This window comes from Aplidium turbinatum, chromosome 7 (assembly GCF_918807975.1).
Source record: "Aplidium turbinatum chromosome 7, kaAplTurb1.1, whole genome shotgun sequence".
Lineage (NCBI taxonomy): Eukaryota > Metazoa > Chordata > Ascidiacea > Aplousobranchia > Polyclinidae > Aplidium > Aplidium turbinatum.
The window spans coordinates 28093215-28114192 of NC_137478.1; the positions used below are offsets into that span (position 1 = coordinate 28093215).

General features: G+C 39.5%; 1 protein-coding gene across 2 annotated transcripts in view; it reads right to left on the minus strand.

The window, feature by feature from the left end:
• The window catches only part of LOC145774643 (uncharacterized), a 91299-nt gene that overhangs the window by 15262 nt on the left and 55059 nt on the right, over positions 1–20978 (minus strand). For both annotated transcript variants that reach the window (XM_082585935.1, XM_082585933.1), the window contains one exon: positions 18968–19119. In XM_082585935.1, coding sequence (XP_082442061.1) covers positions 18968–19119 — 152 coding nt within the window. The remainder of the gene's footprint in view (positions 1–18967; positions 19120–20978) is intronic.

Here is a 20978-nt window from a genome sequence, read left to right on the forward strand (position 1 = left end):
ACGTTTACCAATGTCTTGGAGAGAACCCACCACTACAAGTTGACCAGGCTCCAAATTCTCGGCCATTTTTAACCATTTTTTCCGGCCCTGAAGCCCTGGCAAGTAAAAATCGATCCATTTACTCCAAAACTGCTGAGAAAGTGACAAATTGAACCGATAATCCCTTCTTAATTGGTCACGATCATGTGGTTGCCCAACAGCACAGTATGGGTCTAAGTATGGGGTCAAAAGTGAGGCAGGGGTGATGACAGTAAAATCCCTAGGGTCATCACTCAAAGGTACCAAAGGGCGTTCGTTCACGATCCGAACGGCACTGCTGGTGTACGTAAGCAGTTCAATGAAATTGGGCTTACGTATTGAAGAGTCCAAAATGTGAAAAAAGTACTTGGTCATATCGGCCACGAAACCAAATCTGCCAAGCCGCAATCTAGCCAAGAGATCTGTCAGAGAGTTTAACAAATTAGGACGCGAAAACATTACCTCATTAACACAAGTTCCTCGAAATTCAGATTGTTTTAAAGCCTTCTTCCTTAAAGCAGCAGCTCTATCTGACGCCAAAACAAAATTGTTAGGTAAATCAAGATCTTCCTTCAACAGTACAGGTATCTCAAATCGACCATCTTTCACCTCAATATTCGGTTCGACAAGTTCTCTAGCCAAAATATCATTGCGAGACAATTCACAGGTTTCATTTTGCAACGTCAAATCCTGAATGACTTTATTCAGGTCTGCTATTTCCATATCACGAGACTCAATTTTACGCTGAAAGCCAGAGATGACATCCGACTCTGAAGATGTCTGCACTCTGCACACTTTAGCAACGCTTTCATCTAAGGGTGACTTACCACCACAAGCCAACCAACCGAGAGGAGTGAGCAAAGCATGTGGTTCACTACGATCCTCACCAACACGCTCTTCTTTAGCACACATCAAATAAGCGTTGTCGTTTCCAATCAGTACATCTACAGTACTACAATCATTCAAATGAAACATATTCACGTCATGAAAATGACGGAAACCACTTAAATCTTGTTTATGCGGTAAAGTTTTAACATCGTCAGCCCAAGCTGGGTTAACCACCGAGGTTATATCACAAAACAGTTCATCTGTCTCTAACGACTGGATGTTGAGTTTAACAAGGTTAGCACAAGTAGGTTTCTGACCAGCCAGAGTATCCATTTTAAACGACGCTTTATCGTACGGTTTAAGGCCAAGTTTGCACACCAAATCACTCGAAACAAACGTCAACTGCGAACCAGGATCATGCTGACAATACACCAACTTCGATTTGCCAGTCATTGGATTCAAAACACGAACAGCAGTAACGCGATTAAAGGCTGCTTTAACATTTCCAATCTTAACATTACGCACAGGAACTCTGGCACCAGCATCACCTTTGCCAATCGAATCCAGAGAATCACGTGACGTCACATAAAAATCATGCAGAAGAAAATAGTGTTTCCTATCGTTGTTAGGCCCACACTTACGACAGTTATTTGCATGAACGCAATCCCTAACCATATGCTGGCGTAAACAATTCAAGCATTTGCCAGCTTTCACAATGACATCTCTCCGATCTTTAGGTGTCAAGCGCAAAAGTTCTTTACAATTAGACAAAAAATGATATTCAACTTGACCACGTGACGAACAACAAATGCATGCCGGCATGTCTCTACGTCTGGCCACACCACCGCGCGGTGCACCAACAGCAGTCGAGTACTGCGAACTCCCTGACATCACATCATCATGGGGTTTTACCGACGTCTGCCTAACCGGACATGAAGGCAATTTTCCTTTGCCAAACTTTTTAAATTGCTGCGACTCACCAGAATCGCCCATTAGCATAATGCTAAAATCAGTCGACTTGCGCGTTTCCTCCCGTACTACAAATTCAAACAAACTCTGAAAAGTAGGCTCATCAGTGCCACCATACTGATCACCTAAAAAGTCAAGATAACGCTGCTTAGCGTCAAACAGGAGTCGCTTAGCCAAATCCAAAACAAAAGGTCCTTCCAATTTATCACGCTGACCATAAGCTTGCGCGTAAAGCAGACACTGCGACAATTCATCTTTAAACTCTTTCAAATCACTGGAAAAGATCGAAGTCAATTTGCTACCATAGCGATACTTTCTAATTTCCGGTTCAGCGAAAAGACCTCCACGAACCCCAAAACGCTGGGACAAGCGAGCTAACGACATTTCTATCCTGTCTTCTTCTGACAAGCCAGGAGTGTCGGAAACCAAATTAGCAATCGTTTGCGCAGCTGTTCTAACACAAGCTGCTTGTAACAAAGTCAAACGAGTTCCTTTAAAGGGCGAAGCTGCCATTAAGGCTGTAACACGATTTTTAAAGAAGATAAATGGCATATTATTACCATCGTAACCAATCAAGGCCGCCTTATCGAAAAACGTCCTACTATTTTGGTATTCAAAAAAGCAATCCTGCTGTTGAGAACTCGATTTAGCGGGAGAAGACAAGCTATATCCCTTAACGGGCTGAGGGGGCTCAGTCACGTGCACAGCATGATCAAGATCCTCACAAACGTTAAAATCAGTAGACGCGACACGCCTCTCACAACCACCCAAATTACGTGTAGCTGGGCGATTAAAACCTAGCGGCGCAGAAAACTGTGAAGAGGGCAAAGCATTACTGCTAATGGCGGCCCCGTGACCTGTACGCTCTGGGGGAGGAGTTCTGTTGTAATTTGCAGGCCTTGGCTCTACAGCCTTTGAAAGACCCTTAGCCGCGGCCCCGAGACCTCCTGAAACAGCTGGAAAACGTGTGGATTGCACTGGTCCACTCACGGACTGAACAGGCGTCTGGAAAAGGTTATGTAAATTAAACTGCGATTGATGTTCACTTCTGGAATGGCTAGAAGAGCCCTTCTTAGAACTACGCCGGGAGCCCACCTCTGATCGATATTCAGCCAAAGCTACCTCTTTACGTTGTTCAGCCCTCAACTGAGCGTCTTTGAGTGCAAACTCAGCAGCTCTCACTTCGGCTCTCGCGGCAGCCTCAGCTCGTATGGCCTCTGCTCTCGCCATGGCCTCAGCTTTCGCGGCGGCCTCAGCAGCTTTTGCTTTGGCCTCATCTCGTATGGCCGCAGCTCTCGCTTCGGCCTCAGCTTGGATCTGGAGCTCCTCTCGTCTTAGCTGTAGGTTAATTTGTGCAACTATCCGTGACGAGCTCTCAGACATCCTAGTGCTTACATTTGAGGCGCTATCCTCAGGATGTATGTCAGCATCCAACATATCTGTGAACTCACTTACTTTTTGTTCGAAGTTATTTTTCAACGAGTTAAATTCGGGATCTACCCTATCACGAAGTACTGCCAAGATTGCAGAGTTAAAAATTTTAGTCAAAAGAGCATGGAAATGCCGTAAATCCTCTTCCAAAGTAGAGAACTTAGATCTAAAAATTAACAGTTCCTGCTTATCACACAGAGAACCTAGGGCTACAGAAAGTTCCCCAATTTCAGTCAAAATATCCCGTCTAAGATGCCGGGCCTCTCGAACTGACTTAGCCTCATCGTTACTGGGTCCCTCCCCAGAATGGCCTGCCCGACCGCAAAGAACATCATCAGGCTTAAACTCAGTCGAGTCGACGGCGGTCGAGTCCTTGTCGCCACCGAGGGTAGACATATTAAATGTTGGGGCTAAATTTAACAATTAAAAAAAAAATTAAGTTACACAAACACACAAATTATTAAGTTATAAAAAACTTAACTGCAAAGACCGTAAAAATACAAAAAGAATTTAAATGCACAATACCGTAGTTGTACGGGTATATGAAGTCCTAAAGTTCCGCAAAACTTGCTTGGATTCGTTCACTTGAATCTTTAAGCACAGATGGATTGTCTTTAATCTTCTTTCTTGCCAATGATTGTCAAAGTTGTTTTCCTTCAGAACCAACAAAGAAACGCCTTTAATTTTTAGCTTGAAGTTCTTCAGTACCAACTGAAAAGAAATGTCTTTAATTTTCTTTTGCTTCTGCACCAAACACTAGACAGAGTAACGTCTTTTATTCTTTATGTGCTTCTAGTGCTTCTTGGCCTACCAGCTAACAAGTCACGTCTTTTATTTTTTATGGTCACAGCGGTAAACCATAATCTCTTCGTGGGAAAATTGTAACATAAGATTCCCGAATCCGTTCGTCTATATGTAATGACCGAAAAAGTAACACTTCTTGGAAACGTCTATTCAAAATTGTATTTCTGTAAAATTAGTCACCTGGCTGTCGAAAATGGGATGCAACGCCGTACACCACTAAAACTTGTCACTACAGAACAGATTACTTGGATAAAAGACGGAAATTTTCGTCCAGCTGACAAGCACTAAGCAAACCAGTTAAACATGCGACCAACCTCTTCAAGCAACAATTTTAAAATGAATGACCAGAATAGATATCAATATCTCAAACTCACGTACGCAGTACTGTGACGTAATAGTGAAAGACATTGTCACGCAATTCAAACAGGTGTTCAAAGGTGATGATGCAATATTTCATGTTTAAACAGGTTTGACACAAGTCTTACGAACGATGGTGCAATTTTGGCTCATTTCTAAGAAAAATTCCATGACGTAAGATTCAGTAGACCTGAACGGTTTTATATGACGTTTGATTTGTATAGAGATTGGCCGTAACACAAACAATATCATATAATATGTACCGCACCTTACACTACAAAACCTCGTTTTCTGCCTAAAGAATTTCTTACTTTCACAGTAATTTATGAACGGTGTTAAAATTAGGCTATACTTTTTCATCAAATTGAGCAGCAAAAATATTTAGATCAGGAGCCAGGTGGATTTATTTGACTGTCTGGGTCAGTAAGGTTTGACAAGTGTTTCTAGACTGAAATTTGTATGTAGATTTTGAAAATAAACTTCTTACTTGCACCAGTCTGACCGCTTTTGTTATATTAAGCATTTTCTAAGATGATAGCCTACCTGACAATATCGCTACAGTATATCCGTCGGTTATGTGACTGAAATACTGAATGCTTATCAAGATCCGGATCAAGATGGTATACATCACAGGAAACAGTAGGCTAAAAGGTAATAAAAGATTATTTTAATGAAAAGTAAACTCTGAATTAAAGATATAGGAACAACATGACTTGATATCGTGATCAAAATGAACAGTTTTTGTATGATTATACACAATATGGTAACATGTAAAAAGTTTCAATTACCAGACAAAATACTTTGTCATTTCTATATAATGGTATCTAGTAGCCTACATTCAGTAACTATGAAATCTAAATAGAAAGTTTAGATTTTATATCTTAGATAGAACATATGAACAAAGACATGTCAATGCAAGCAAAGTTCCAAGAGATGAAGCAAATCTATCACAGACCCTCTTATACGACAGTTACTTACAAAAGACAGCTATAAACGAAAACCGATTTAAGTTTATAAGCGATACATTTCAAAAGTTTGAAGGAATAACACAGTATATTCATACAGAAGGTATTTCGTTGGTGCTGTAGGTTACATAGAACTGCAACTTATGCCAAAGCTGAACAGAAGCTAAATGAGGGACATACATTTGAATTCGGACCTACATCTCAAATAAACAACTAATCCGAGTAATCAGTTTCCTTTGTTTCTCTTTCACTATCACTTTCTTCATCAAAAACTTCTTCAACTTGATCGCTGAGACAACCAGGAACTATATGACCTGTGAACCAATTTAACATGTACAATTGTACATTCCGTTTTTCTTCCTCCATCCGTTACCATGTGGATCAAGCTGATGAATGTCGCTTTCATCTGCTGACTTCCACTTGTTGGCAATGAATTTTGCACGAAGGACATGTTGCTTGATGATTCTTTTGCATGGAGGAATCATAGATGGCTCCATTCCTTTGATATTTTACAAAGGAGTGTTAGGGTCTTTGGATTGATACTTTACAATGAAGAGGCTTAAGCGAGCAATGTTAAATTCTTGTTTTGTGTTTTGTTTTTGTGTTTTGTCTTTGTTCGTCTATACAAAACACACACTAACTCTTCCAGCACAAGGTAGGAGACTAGGAGTCTTCAACCATTGTTGAAGAGCCAAGTTCTCCAAACGTTTTTTTGAACTTTGGAGAATTCTCTACAATATTCAATGGATGTACTTTCCCTTTGCCCTTAAATGAAGGAGAGTAGTCGCAGCCAGTGAACGCATGCAAACCTGGAAATGCTTCACAAAGTTCTTCCCTAACTCGCCCCCCTAACTCGAATTACAGTATTCATTGTGTGCTGCACAACATCAAGCGTTGCTGGTGTATTTCCAACTGAGTCCATGTATGTTAATGTTTAACTTGGAAAGTCATCTTTAGTAACCAGAGAATTCCACCCAGACCACATTGGAGTATTGTCAACAAAGCTACAAGATATTATCCACGCATTGTTTCTTCTTTCAAACTGCTTAAGACAAGATGGCACCACTGTCTTGTGAATGTGAAACTTAAACTGGTTGACTGTAGGTTTGACTCCAATATTGTATAGTGGAATATCACAATCTTAAACGTCTAGAGTTCTCCGCTTCAGACAAGCTTTGGCAGTTGATGGCATCCCACTCTGTTTAACAGCTGATGTTTTGTCACTTTTTCCTTCTTTACTATCATTATAATCCATCGTCGGTTTGTTCCCCACTAGTGGGGGTGGCCCATTGTTTTTGCGCAGCAATTGTTTTAATCCCTTTTCTCCATTTCACCCTGTCCCTTGCATCTTCCTCCTTCAGTCCGACTTTTTAAATTCATCCTTCACTTGTTGTTTCCACGTTCTTCTTGGACAACCGCGTTTCCTCTTCCCATCCACCTTTAGATCTAGTGCCTTTCTAAGAAAACTTCCTTCCTCCCTCCTTATCACATGTCCATACCATCTTACTCCATTTGCCCTTGCCAGTTGGTCTATGGTCTCTCTCATCTCTAGCATATCCAACAATTCTTCAGTTCTTTTTTCCCTTCTCGTTTTCACCCCACACATTGCTCTCACCATTGACCTCTCCGTTCTTCTCAGGATTGCCCGTTCACTCTCTCTCAATACCCATGTCTCGCTACCATATAGCATTGCAGGCCGCACACAGCTCCGATATACTTTTCCTTTCATCCTTAGTGAAAATTTTCTGCCATACAACATTTCCCCACATTCCCTGAACTTTGCCCAGCCCAATCTTGCCCTTGTTGTCACCGCTGCTTCACATCCACCACTTCCATTTATCTGATCACCCAGATAACAGAAGTCTGTCACTGTTTCGATGCCATGGCAGAACTCATCATCATGGCCTTCCACTTCATTCCTTCCTTTACTGCATTTCCCACAAACAAAACACTTCGCCAATCTTGTTGCGGTTCTCTTGACATTAGCACATCTTGCATGTACCCACTTTCCACATTCCTTGCATTGCATTTCTCATCACTCTCTTGCCACATATTCCACAGGGATCTACTTTGCTCTCAACAACTGTTCCTTCTGCTCCACACACCATCAATTTTGTTTTTTCAAGATTCACCTTCATACCCTTGGTTTCAAATGCTTCTTTCCATTTATCAAACTTTCTCTCCAGTCCCTCCATACTATTACTTGTCAAGACCAGGTCGTCTGCATACAAAATTTCACCACTAGAGGTTGATAATGAAAATCTGTGTCTTCAGAGTTGTATGCAGATGTGGTTACAGATACACCTCATCCTCAGCTGTGCGTGAACCATTTTCTGTGTTATCAGACAGCTTTTGTCTTTCACTGTCCCAGTTATTTCCCTACAAACATTTTGATAAGCTATACCGAGAGTGTCGTGAAGAGAGTTTCTTCCATCCAGCGTTTCCGGTTGAGGTGTAGCAGAATTCCTATTTACGATATTTGAGGCCAATTCAGTTTCTACTTCTTCTGCTGTTGTATAGCTTATGCCAGGGGTGACGAACCTTTTTGCGGTTGAGGCCACTTTGTCAATTACACAAGAGTTATCGGGCCACACAACTTTTTAATTGTAACCTACTATGAAATCTTCTATAAGCGACCAGATATTCTTCATTCATTCATAGCTTGTCACGCCAGTGTCGGAGCCAGGTAAGAGCATTGTTTGTGATGTTTTTGAGGTCGTTGTCATCACATGAAGGGCTAAGGGGGCAGTTGGTGAGGATGTGCTTCATCGTCTGGTTGTCTAGGCCGCAATCACACGTTGGGTCAGGAGTCATCTTCCATCGGAAAAGATTGCTTTTATTTCTCCCGACTCCGCAGCGGGCTCTGTTTAGGCAGCACCACTCTCTTCTCTCAAGGGTGGGAGTTTGTTGTAGACTTTCGGAAGGACTTGGGATGGCAGGATGTTGTGTCCTATCGGGCTCAGAGGTCCACATTTCTAGTCGTGCAGCTGTCGCGCTTGTGTGTTCCAATGGGCCGACTTTGATGAAGCTTTTGCGTGACTTGAGTCTTGCTGGAATAAGTTTGTGTTCATAGAGAGGGTGGCGTTGGTCGGATATTTGTTTTACTCTTTCCTTTTTTGTAGCGACTTCTCTTCGGATATGAGGTGGAGCTATAGTTGCTAAGTTATAGAGGTCGGCGATTGGTGTTGGACGGAGTGTGCCAGTTATGATTCTACATGCTTGATTTAATTCGCAGTCAATTACTTTGGTGTGGCTTGACCTAGCCCATACTGGAGCGCAGTATTCAGCGGTCGAATAACAGAGAGCCAGTGCTGTTTGCTTCAGTGTGTGCTCATCTGCTCCCCAGTTTGAGTTTCCCAGTTTTTGCAAAAGGTTATTGCGAGCAGATAATTTTTTCTTAAGCTTCAGTAGGTTCTTAAGCTTCATATTCTTCATGAAAAGCAATAAACGGCAGATGAAAGTAATAAAACCCACCACAGCATCTTTTCACTTATAAACAAGGTGGGCAATTGCCCCCCTAGCCCTTTCTTTGCCCCCCTAGTTTGAAACTAGGTGGGCAGTTTTTAAGACTTAATTTTTGTTTGATCCAAGTTTTATCCAAGTTAAAGAGTGAACAGCTAAATGGAAAGCTTCAGCATTTAGAACTGATGATTCTACCTTTGACCTTACTTATAATATCCGCAATGTTCCATTCAAGCATATTAATTATCAATTTGTGTTGTGAATACCTCAAATTTTGTGTGAGATTCTAAATGTCTGAATTACCGAAGTTTGTTTCCTGATTTTCATCAAAATAAAATACAAGCTCTATACAATCATCTAATTCTGCAAAGATTCAACTCATTATAATATCTTAGCAGTTGTGTTTCATAGCCTATAGGCTATTATCATAGTTGTTTCTTTTTACTTTAGTACAAGAGACCTCTGCAATTAAATGTTGCTAGATTAAATTTTATTACATTACTATTTATAAAATATTGTGGGGAGGACTCAGGGATGAATAAGAATTAATTATGGGTCTCAAAAGTTTAGTCTAGGTAGGCCTATAATTATAATATGCCTTTTTACCTACAATTTGCTTGATAAATCTACATTTTTAAGCTGACATGTTTTACGCGCGGGGAAAAATTGCCCTTTTTCCCATCATTTAAGTGCGAAAAGTGCCCTTTGTAACATAACTCTCGCGCTAAAAGTGCCCTTTTTTGAAAATTTTCCCACCTAGTCCCAATTTGTGAAAAGATGCTATGAAACCCACAGTTGAAATTATCTTACGCAGAATCGAAACATACAACAGTAAAAGATAAAAACAAATCAACTTGAGCAAAAAGGATAAGCAACAGTACTTGCACTGATAATGAAGACAGTTTAATTTTCGAAGCGTTTGTTTTCATATAAGTATGATTTCTTCTTTTTCGGCTCTATCTTTTTTGCTCAAGTAGACTAAATGTTTCGACCATTATGCTCCGAAACAACAAATCAGTTAACGAAATTTATTTTTCAAACAACAAACAAAAGCCAATCCGAATCATACAGCTGAAGCTATCTAATGCAGCATTGAAGCATAAAATATTAAAAAATAACATTCCATAAAATAATTAAAAAATAAGAGTGAGGGAGGGCTTATTGAGTGAAATTTTGTATGCAGACGACCTGGTCTTGACAAGTAATAGTATGGAGGGAATGGAGAGAAAGTTTGATAAATGGAAAGAAGCATTTGAAACCAAGGGTATGAAGGTGAATCTTGAAAAAACAAAAGTGATGGTGAGTGGAGCAGAAGGAACAGTTGTTGAGAGCAAAGTAGATCCCTGTGGAATATGTGGCAAGAGAGTGATGAGAAATGCAATGCAAGGAATGTGGAAAGTGGGTACATGCAAGATGTGCTAATGTCAAGAGAACCGCAACAAGATTGGCGAAGTGTTTTGTTTGTGGGAAATGCAGTAAAGGAAGGAATGAAGTGGAAGGCCATGATGATGAGTTCTGCCATGGCATCGAAACAGTGACAGACTTCTGTTATCTGGGTGATCGGATAAATGGAAGTGGTGGATGTGAAGCAGCGGTGACAACAAGGGCAAGATTGGGCTGGGCAAAGTTCAGGGAATGTGGGGAAATGTTGTATGGCAGAAAATTTTCACTAAGGATGAAAGGAAAAGTATATCAGAGCTGTGTGCGGCCTGCAATGCTATATGGTAGCGAGACATGGGTATTGAGAGAGAGTGAACTGGCAATCCTGAGAAGAACGGAAAGGTCAATGGTGAGAGCAATGTGTGGGGTGAAAACGAGAAGGGAAAAAAGGATTGAAGAATTGTTGGATATGCTAGAGATGAGAGAGACCATAGACCAACTGGCAAGGGCAAATGGAGTAACATGGTATGGACATGTGATAAGGAGGGAAGAAGGAAGTTTTCTTAGAAAGGCACTAGATCTAAAGGTGGATGGGAAGAGGAAACGCGGTCGTCTAAGAAGAACGTGGAAACAACAAGTGAAGGATGAGTTTAAAAAAGTCGGACTGAAGGAGGAAGATGCAAGGGACAGGGTGAAATGGAGAAAAGGGATTAAGACAATTGCTGCGCGGAAACAATCGGCCACCCCCACTAGTGGGGAACAAACCGACAATGGATTATGATGATGATGAACATTGAAGCATTGATTTTGTTGTGCTTAGTTGGATTTTTGGAAATTTTTTTGCTTGAGTAAGCGTTCAATATTAGGTCGAACAGACAATGTGGCAACTCTCAACTGCACACTAAGATTTTCGTATGTCAGCTTCGACCTGTAACGACTTTTTGTAAAGTGCATTTTAAAAAAGAACTGTTTGCACAGGTAGCCTATGAGTTGCCGAAAACAGATCGACCATTTGAGAGCGCGAGCGGCAAAAAAATAGCAAAGGAAAGGTGCACCAGTGAAGGCATAAAACAGCTTTGAGATGTCTTTTGTCTTTAATGCATGAGCGATTGTCAAATTGTTTGCGGGCCGCACAAAATTCTTTGACGGGCCGTATGCGGCCCGAAGGTTTGTCACCTCTGGCTTATGCAATATCCTAATCTGGTATATTGAGTAGTTTCTTATGGCCAGTTATATATTTCACACCCAGGCCAAGCAAAAGATGTTTTTGAGGTTTAACTAGCCCCCTGGTCACAGCAAATACAATGTCATCCAAAATTGTATTGGATTGTATTGGTGTTCCTGTTTCTCACATGCTACTGTTAAATTCCCTGTTAAATAATACTCTCAAAAACTTCTGTACAATGCTGGGAGATATATTGTAATCGGATTATGTAGCACTATGTCGAGCGTCAGTGACCATGTCTTCAGATAGAGTAACACAAAGACTAATTCAAAAATTTATGACTTTTTTATTACCCCAACGAGAAAACAGCATTACTATCATATTTCAAACGAAGTTAAAATGTAATTTCGAAGATTAGTGAAGTTTCGCTGCGTGTTAATGATGTCACAATAAAATCAGCATTTTTTTGATAAGATCATTTTTTGACAAGATCATTTTTACAGAGAAAACGGTCAGGCTAGTGCAAGTAAGAAGTTTATTTTTGAAATCTACACAAAATTTCAGTCTAGAAACACTTGTCAAACCTTACTGTGAAACCTTAGAATGCAACAAAACCTGGAATGTAAAAAAACAACTTCCGTCCAGAATTGCTAAAAAAAAGAGCTGCAGGACTTTGTGTCAAAAGACACTATGGAATTTTTCCATAAGCTTGACATTCCACATGAGCTCCTTTCATTAGATCCGACTACTTGGAATGACAGAGATGATTATGCCAAAGCTAAAACACAGGTGCTGGCTCTAAAAGTGGTTAACAATCATGTCAAACGAGGTGTGGCCCTGGTACAGCGGTTTAACAAGCTGCTTTCGAAGACTGAAGAGCAATTTCAGTCTTCTGATCGCGTACTGTACAAACGAGCCATTTGATCAAAAACGTCGACGCCGACTTTGTTCTTATTGTAGAAACCGACCACACATGGCTTTTTGGCAGCCGTGGTGGTGTCCACATCTGGCGTAGAATGCATGGTGGATAACAGACAGTCTGTTGTTTAGCTTTTGGTTGGTACTTTACATAGGTACTATAGTGTGTGAAATGTAAACGTAAAAACCTTGCTGTGGCTATGTTACAAATCAATGACTTGCTGTTGCGTCATAATGAGTTAGTTTCGACAGGCAGTTATTGATAGCAAAAGAGATTTAGATTTAAAATAAGGTTATTCAGCCAACACAGTGCAAAATGTTTTCTGGTGTCCTATAGGACACCGTGGTAATTCTAGGGTATGAAATCAACAATGCGGTATAATTTCTTGAAAAAATATTCTTGGAACTCGGACAACACGGTAACATTATGTCAACTCTTGTAGGCTGAGAAAGCAGTATGTCGCGATTATTGAACAGGAATCTGAACAGAGATGCATAACACATGGTGTACCTCAGGGTTCAATGTTGGGTACATTACTGTTTTTATTGTACATAAACGATTTCCCAAACTGCACGTCTTCTGTTCCAAAACTTTTCGCAGACGATACCTGCCTGGTAATTAACGCTCCTAATCCATTCTACTTAGAAAAGGAAATATCGTCTGAATTACTTAACATCAAAAACTGGATTAATGCCAATAAATTAGTTATCAATCTTTCCAAATCAAATGTCATTGTGGTTCCTCCTAAAAAATGCAGCTACCCGCAAAACATCAATGTACTTTATAATTGTGCTCAAATCGAACAAGTTAAGCGTGCCAAATACCTTGGCATTATTTTTAACAATGGTCTAAATTTTGAACCTCATATTAATATGCTCCACAAAAAAATTTCTAAATCTGTAGGAATATTGTCCAAACTCAAATACATTCTACTAAACAAAACATTATTACAATTATACTACGTACTGGTAAATTCTCATATGGTACGGTATATGGGATAATAACGATTTGGGGTTCATGCTGCAAGACACAAATGAACAAGCTTAGCACCTTACAAAATAAGGCTGTCAGAATAGTAGCAGGTGGTCTGATCATGTCACACCTTTCTATAAGCAACTTAACATACTCAAGCTTAAAGATTTGTACGAACACGAAATTGCTAAGTTCATGTTTAAATTTGATACGGATGTATTGCCTCTTCCTTTCGCACACTACTTTGAAAAAACCAAACTCATGTATAATGCACGTCTTACTAGACACTCTACCAATGATTGTTATTTTGTCCAGCGTTACGCCTCATCCCGACTCCAGCGCAGCATTAAATATGCCGGAGTGAAAGTCTGGAACTCCTTACCAACAAGCATGCGTAAATTGTCATTTTATTATTTTAAAAAGCAACACAAATATTCACTCATTGCCAAATATTAGCACGACTAATTTTGTACTACTTTCATGTTACCGATTGGCTACTTTGGCTACTAAATATATTTCTCTGTGCAAGAATATCATCTAACACCTTGTCTCAATTTTCGTTATTGATTTATTCATTGTGTTCTCTATACTATGTCGCTTGTTCGTAGTGATCTTTTAGATTACGTAACTAACTGTTATCGCAATTCTAGATCTTCTGTTAGAATCTGGGGTATCTGCTTGACTCGAAGACCATTGGTCTCTTTGAAGATTCCTGTTGCTGGGAATTCCTTTTTTATTGCTGTATATATTGTACTATATTTACCTACAACGAAATAAATCAATCAATCAACTAAATTTTGTTAAAAGTCAAGAAATTTCAGAAGAAAAGCTCTTAATCCGAAGCGGCAAGTGCAGATTAAAGAAGACCCGGTGTCCTATAGGACACCGTGGTAATTCTAGTGTTAAGAGCTAAAGTTCAAAGTGACCAGCATATAATTCAAAGTAGCCAACAGGCCTCGAAACTCGTTTTTGTTGACGGCGGACAAACATGTCCGGTCTGAGCAGCTATCTCGGAGGCAAATTAGGTCTCACGGCGGACACACCAGTTTTAGCCGTCGATCGTCATGCTTAATCACTTTATCTTGATAATAAGCCTTCGCCATTTCAGAACTATAACTACAGTTTTGCAAGGCTTTTTAAAAATTCAGTAAAGTCACTCTGAAAGGCTTTCATCAGACCAATGACTTGCGCTTGAAGAGTCAAAGCGCGGTGTAGCTGGTCAAAGCGTCCACCAAACGTGCGGCTTATTGCGTCACAATGCTCTGGACAGGAGTCGGAAAATTTCTGCACCAACACTACTATTTTCTGCTAGGTGCAAAGTTTCACAGGCTTTTTTCTTCATGTTTATTTTTGCGTGTCATGTGAGCAAAAGTGAATTTTCCTTGGGTCTTTTCTTTCTTACTGTAATACCAAAACTTAACAAATTTTGTTGCATCTTGCTGTAATACTAGCCTACTCGTATAATCTAATTTAGTAACCAACCTTGCCGTATCATTATTACTCGGAGATCAAAGCCAGACATTGTGATGTAAAACTTGAACTAAATTTTGCGAGATTAGTATGAAAGTACCTGTACTCCTATCGATTCTTAGTGAAGAATTCACCTTTGTTACGCTGATTCAATGTCATCAATCGTTGAAGCAATGTAAAAATCGAAAGTTTTCCACCTTAAATGGAAGCTAAGGGATACAGTATTCACATTTTCTAGATGCGCTCTAGAATGCGCTGGAAAATATATTATCGCAAGAATTGTTCGTGCTATGCAATGACGATTTGTATCGCTAGTTCCTGTGTTATTTCTCGGCGGAAAAATATGACCGATCTAGATGGTACTTCCCGCGGACATCACATGCTGTGACAGCGGACATGTCCGATGTCCGCCGTGAATTTCGAGACCTGAGCCTACATTATAAAGCTTGGCGATATACAATGGCAGATGGACGCAAACAAACATCAATGCTGACAAACAAACATTAGCATTTTGAATGTAAGCAATCAGTCGGCTAGAAAGTTTGCCCCCCCCGGCAATTTTCAAAACCCAGCGCCTTTGTTTGGAGGTGTAGTGTCAACTTGGCGTACACTTTTTGCATTGAAAATGGTTTAAACTCTTTATGTAGTCGAATCATGAATGTGATTTTTCATGTAAATATTTTACATTTAAGCTTGTTGTATGGTTGATTGATTCCTTGTTTTTGTTTTATTCCATAACAAAGTCTAAACAGTTGACAAACATTTGATTCATGCTTTGATTTCTATACAGTATTTAAAACAAAATGAAAATAATTATCTTCAAAGAGATAAAATTTTAGGCTAAAAAATTTTTTTTAAATGCTTTTGAAATAGTTTTGTCCGATGGAGAAACAAAGGAGCCAGGTTTTTTGGTGTCAAAGGAAGAAGACACAAACTTTGGTGGTCGGGCAATGCTATTTGGATCAAAATTGGGATTTTGGTGAAAGAAGAGCTATGTGAAAATGTTTTTAAGGTTTGTAGACAGAGTGACAGAATAATGGCGATAGCGATAGTCATTGAGCACGTAGTGATAAAAGTAACCTATGCTCATACATCACAAAGTGTAAGATCCGATGTAGAAAAGAAAAAATTTTATGACAAAATAGCCCATGAATAGAGCACAAGAAGTGATCAGGAAATCGTATTGGGTCTTGGGTACTTTAATGGGCACGTTGGCAAACAAATTGATGGTTTTGAAGGTGTCCATGGAGGGTTTGTCGTGTGAGAAAGAAATGGTGATGGAAGGCGACTACTTGAGTTCTGTGACGAGAAGGACCTATGTGTTGCTAATACCTGGTTTAAGAAAGAGGAAGGAAGAAAAGTGACTTTCAGTGCAGGTGAAAATAAGACTTAAATAGACTTCGGGTTGGTATGCAGAAAAAACAGAAAACTGATCAATGATGTGAAACCGATACCATGCGAACTTCAGCATAGATTGGTAGTTATCGACTTGGACAAGAAAGGTCTGAAGAAAACTGTAAATAAAAAAAGGGTAATCAAAAGCAAAGTTTGGAAGTTAGAAGATGCCAACAAAAGAGAAAGGTCCAAAAAGAAAGTTGAAAGTCTTGTTCACAATAATGTGGGAATCCTTTAAGAATGGATCGAGGAGATACGTAATGGTGGAATGAAGAGATGAGGGTAGTAATTGGGGAGAAAAAAGTTGCATAAAAGGATTGGTGCAGAAAAAGATCAGAAACTAGCTCAAATAGAAACTAGAAATAGCTCAAGTACAAGCAGTTGAAAAATCGGGCAAACAGAATAGTTGCAAAAGCTATGAAGAAAAAAGCTGAGCAGGAATTGACCAATTTAAAAAACTGTCCCAACGAAGTATGCTGAAGGTTCTGAATCGGGATGGGAAAGACGTGGATGGTGGACGATGTATTGAAAGAAAGAATGGAAAACTTGGTTTCAGTGAGAAAGATCGTGGAAGAATTTGAAAAGAACATATGGAGGTGATAATGAACGAGGAAAACAATTGGGATCAAAATGTGGATGCCGACGTGGTAGCAGGTCCATTGAAGAGAGTAACTTGAGAGGAGACGCAAGCAATGAAGAAAATAAAATCGGGAAAGGCTCCTGAAGTCACTGTGGAAATGACACACGCAAGTGGAGATACAAAATTTAAAGCAATGCTGGAAATCAGCCAATGTGTGTTAGATGGAATAGGAATGCCAAATGAATGGAAGTTAGCGTGGTGATACTCATCTTCAAGGGAAAGGGTGATGTAATCGATTGTGAGTCATACAGGGGAATAAAACTGTTGGAGCATGCAATGAAGGCAGTGGAAAGGGTGTTGGAGAATAGAATAAAATCTGTGGTAAAGCTGGACGAGATGCAGGGTGGATTTAAGCCTGGGAAGGAAACGACAGATGCTATTTTTATTTTGGAAAAGTTGCAAGAGGGATATTGGGACAAGGGAAAGAACTTGTACATGTGCTTCGTGGACACGGAAAAGGCGTTTGATAGAGTTCAATGGGCATTGGGCAATGAGAAAAAAAGAAATGCCATAAGCAGTAGGCACTCGTGCAAGCAGTTATGAGTCTTTATGATGGTGCAAGGACAAGAGTTCGAGTTGGATCTGCCCTTTCAGACGAGTTTTCGGTGAAGGTGGGTGTACACCAGAGTTCTGCCCTCTTTTCTCTAATTTTTGCCATTGTGATTGATGTGATTACCAAATGTGCAAAAGCAGATTCATTGATGGAGATACAGTACGCGGATGATTTAGTTTTGTTGTGTGACACAATAGAAGATCTGAGAGAGAAATTTGAGAAGTGGAAAGAGTCGTTTTAATGTAAAGGTATGCGTGTCATCAAAAGGACAATTAGATTGTAATAAGTGGAACGAAAGAGGAAATCAAAATGAGCAAAATTGACCCATGTGGCGTATGTGGAAAAAGAGTGATGGCAAATTCTATTATGTGTACGAAATGCAGGAAGCGGGTGCAAGGAAGAAGTGCAAAGATGGAGAAAGTGACATGCAGATCCGGAGATGGTTTGGAATGTGAAAGATGCAAGATTAAAGAAGGAATGGTTGGTGCTGTTGAAAGCTGAATGGCGAAGTTGAATTAGTGAATGCCTTTTGCTATCTAGGAGATAGATTGAATGCCAGTGGTGGTTGTGAAGCGGAAGTGACTGCAAGAGTAAGGTTTAGTTGGGTGAAATGCAAAGAGTGTCGAGAGTTGTTATGTGGTAGAAGATGTTCGTTGAAAATGAGAGGAAGAATTTATACTAGTTGTGTAAGATCTGCAATGCTGTACGGAAGCGAGACATGATGCTTGCGGGAAAACGAATTGGCAATTTTAAGAAGAACTGAGAAAGCGATGGTGAGAGCAATGTGTGGTGTGAAGCTGATGGACAATAGGAATCCAAAGAACTTATGAACTTTCTTGGGTTGAATAAGAATGTTGATAAGTTAGCAAAAGCGAATGGAGTGAGGACGAGGTGGTATGGGTATGTTTTGAAAAGGGGTGAGGATGATGTTTTGAGAAGAGCACTGGAGTTGCAAATGAAGGGTCGTAGAAAACAAGGAGGATCCAAGAAAACGTGGAAAAGACAAGTTGATGAGGAGAGCAGCAAGGTGGGCTGAACAAGAGAGACAGATCGATGCGTTAGACAGATCGATGTGGAGGCAGGGTGTGAAGGTAATTGCGGCACTTGGAGGTGAATCTGGCCACCCTTGGTAACGGGGACACCACCGCATTAAAACTGGACTACTACTACTTTCAATAGTCAACAACCGTGTCGGAAAAATACCCCTACCTCAAACAAACAACCCAATTAAAAAGTGACACAAAATTGCAATCGGGCTAAAACAATAGCAAATTGGCAACACTGATATGATTTCGACAACCTCCTACGCCATTTCAGGGCTACGGTCTTTCGTACTTTCTCATTGGATGCGCACTGTACGTTTTTGTTGTTTTTCTTTATATACATTTGTTTGTCATCCAAACAAAAATACGTGACCAATGACCGACCATCCTATGAAGATCAGCCATGGCGTGTTATCAAGATGGCTGATGGCCGTGAGGGGAACACATGTTGATGCGTACGAACTTATAGAAGTTCCTTTATATAAGCTATTTGTAGTCCTCAACATTATTATACAACCTTCTTGCTGTTGTCAAAAAAAGCATGAGTTTTTTTTAATAACAACCAACAAATAAAACAGATATACACAAATACTAACCTTGTAGCTTGATCGTTGTTGGGAAAGTAGGCACTATACTACTGTCTACTGAATAACCCAAATGGTACCCATCCCAAGTAGCAGGAACGTCAGGGATGGTCATATTTATTTCGTACTTTCCAATTCCTGGTGTCAGAAGTGGGGGTTCCATGCTAATACAACAAATAACATTGTTATAAACATGCTACAGTGGGGCTTGACCACACTTTCAGACCTGCCAAAACCTAGTTCATTATTTGTATGGTAATAATAGCACAAAATTACGCAAAAAACCATTATACTGTATATATGAATTGTTATTCAAAATATACAACTTATACCACCGATTTTGATTGGTTATAAGCGCAGCAGATCTGTTTCTATTCAAATTTGAAGCGTACCCGTTGGCATGGCCTGTGTATATGGGTTACCATGGTATAAGCTTTACGATTTTCAATAGTCTAATATTGAATACTGAAACGTTTGAGTGTTCATCCGGATAACTATTTTTTCCAGCAGTATAGTTTCAATGTTCATCTGAAGAATGCGAAAGTAAAAACATAAATACAGGAGTAATATCACTAATTTTTAAATTAGACCGACCATGGACCGACTCTATTTTATTTCACTTCTCAAAACCTGTGTTCCAAACTACAGATTATAACAAAGTATAGCACAATATAAGTGTGGCGAGAATACAGTTTACAGTACAATTGATGAATGCTTGCAGATTTGTATATATGACATTAATGCCTAATGATGATGGATATGAGTATGAATAAGAGTGTGTCGGAAGGCACCTTACATTACATGCAAGCTTAAATGCAGCTTATATAAACTGCAGCTTCACAAGAAATGGATAATACTGCTTCTGCAATAAATGCAAATAATAGCTAACAAAAAAAATTCCAGACAACCACCTTGTCTGGTCTAGACATTTACCAAATTTGGTACTGTTCTGACCAGGTCTTTACTAGATCTGGACCCAAATAAAAAGGCTGTCTGGGAAACAAATAGAATGTTGAGCTGACACTTTACAAAGTGGACATCTTTTTTCAGATGTTTATGACTTTCTCCATGTGTTTTTAATTCATACCGGTATACAAAAATAACTTTTCGACGCATTGATAAATAAATAGTGTTAAATGTGGCGGTTTAAACATTACAAATTTACGCTATGCTGAAGATAATGTTTTGTTAACTGAATCGCATGAAATATTAGACTATGTTAATTTGATATAAATACTAGCCTACAAAAACCAAATCAATGAAAACGTAAAAATCATCAGACACTTTAGTATTTCAAATCCCAATTAATAATGAAAATATACAAAAAGTAAAACTTTTTCCAATTTTGGAAATTCAGTAACTGAAGATGGGAGATGCTACCTTGAAATTCTAATACGGATAGAAATTGCAAGGTGCATTTGAGAAAACAAAAAAAATGTTTGAATCAATTAAAATTCAGCAATTCGTCAAAAGATATTAAAATGCTACTGTAAATCTAATCAACCCTTTTTTTCAATTTTGAAACTCTGAAAATATTTATTTTACTTTATTTAGATCTAGAGTCTCAAACTCAAATTTCTCTAAGAGCCAAATGAATACTTGTGAATTAACCCGAGGGCCGCAACACTTTTTTTTTGATCAAAACTCTCCTTCCACAGGCACCTTGACTACAGCCTGCCCCGCTGCCTAAGATAGTGGACCTTTCCCCGGATGTATTGCTACCCCAAAATCACACATCTCCTCGCTGCCGCGGGTGTAGCAGGCCGTTTTTTTCAAATCTCTGACGTTGCTATGTTTACTGTGCTATTCTTGCAGTGGCAATTCTTTTGTACCCGTACGTTGTTGATGCTGATAAAACAGTTCATCACTGTTCAATAAACAAAAGAGGTAGTAAGAACGCATCAAGAACGTAAGATCGAAAAAAAGAAATACTGTAGTAGTAAGAACAAAGAGATAATAACACCGTAAATAAATGCAAACGGAACGATTTGGACCTTGAGAGCAAAAATTGTACAACCGACTC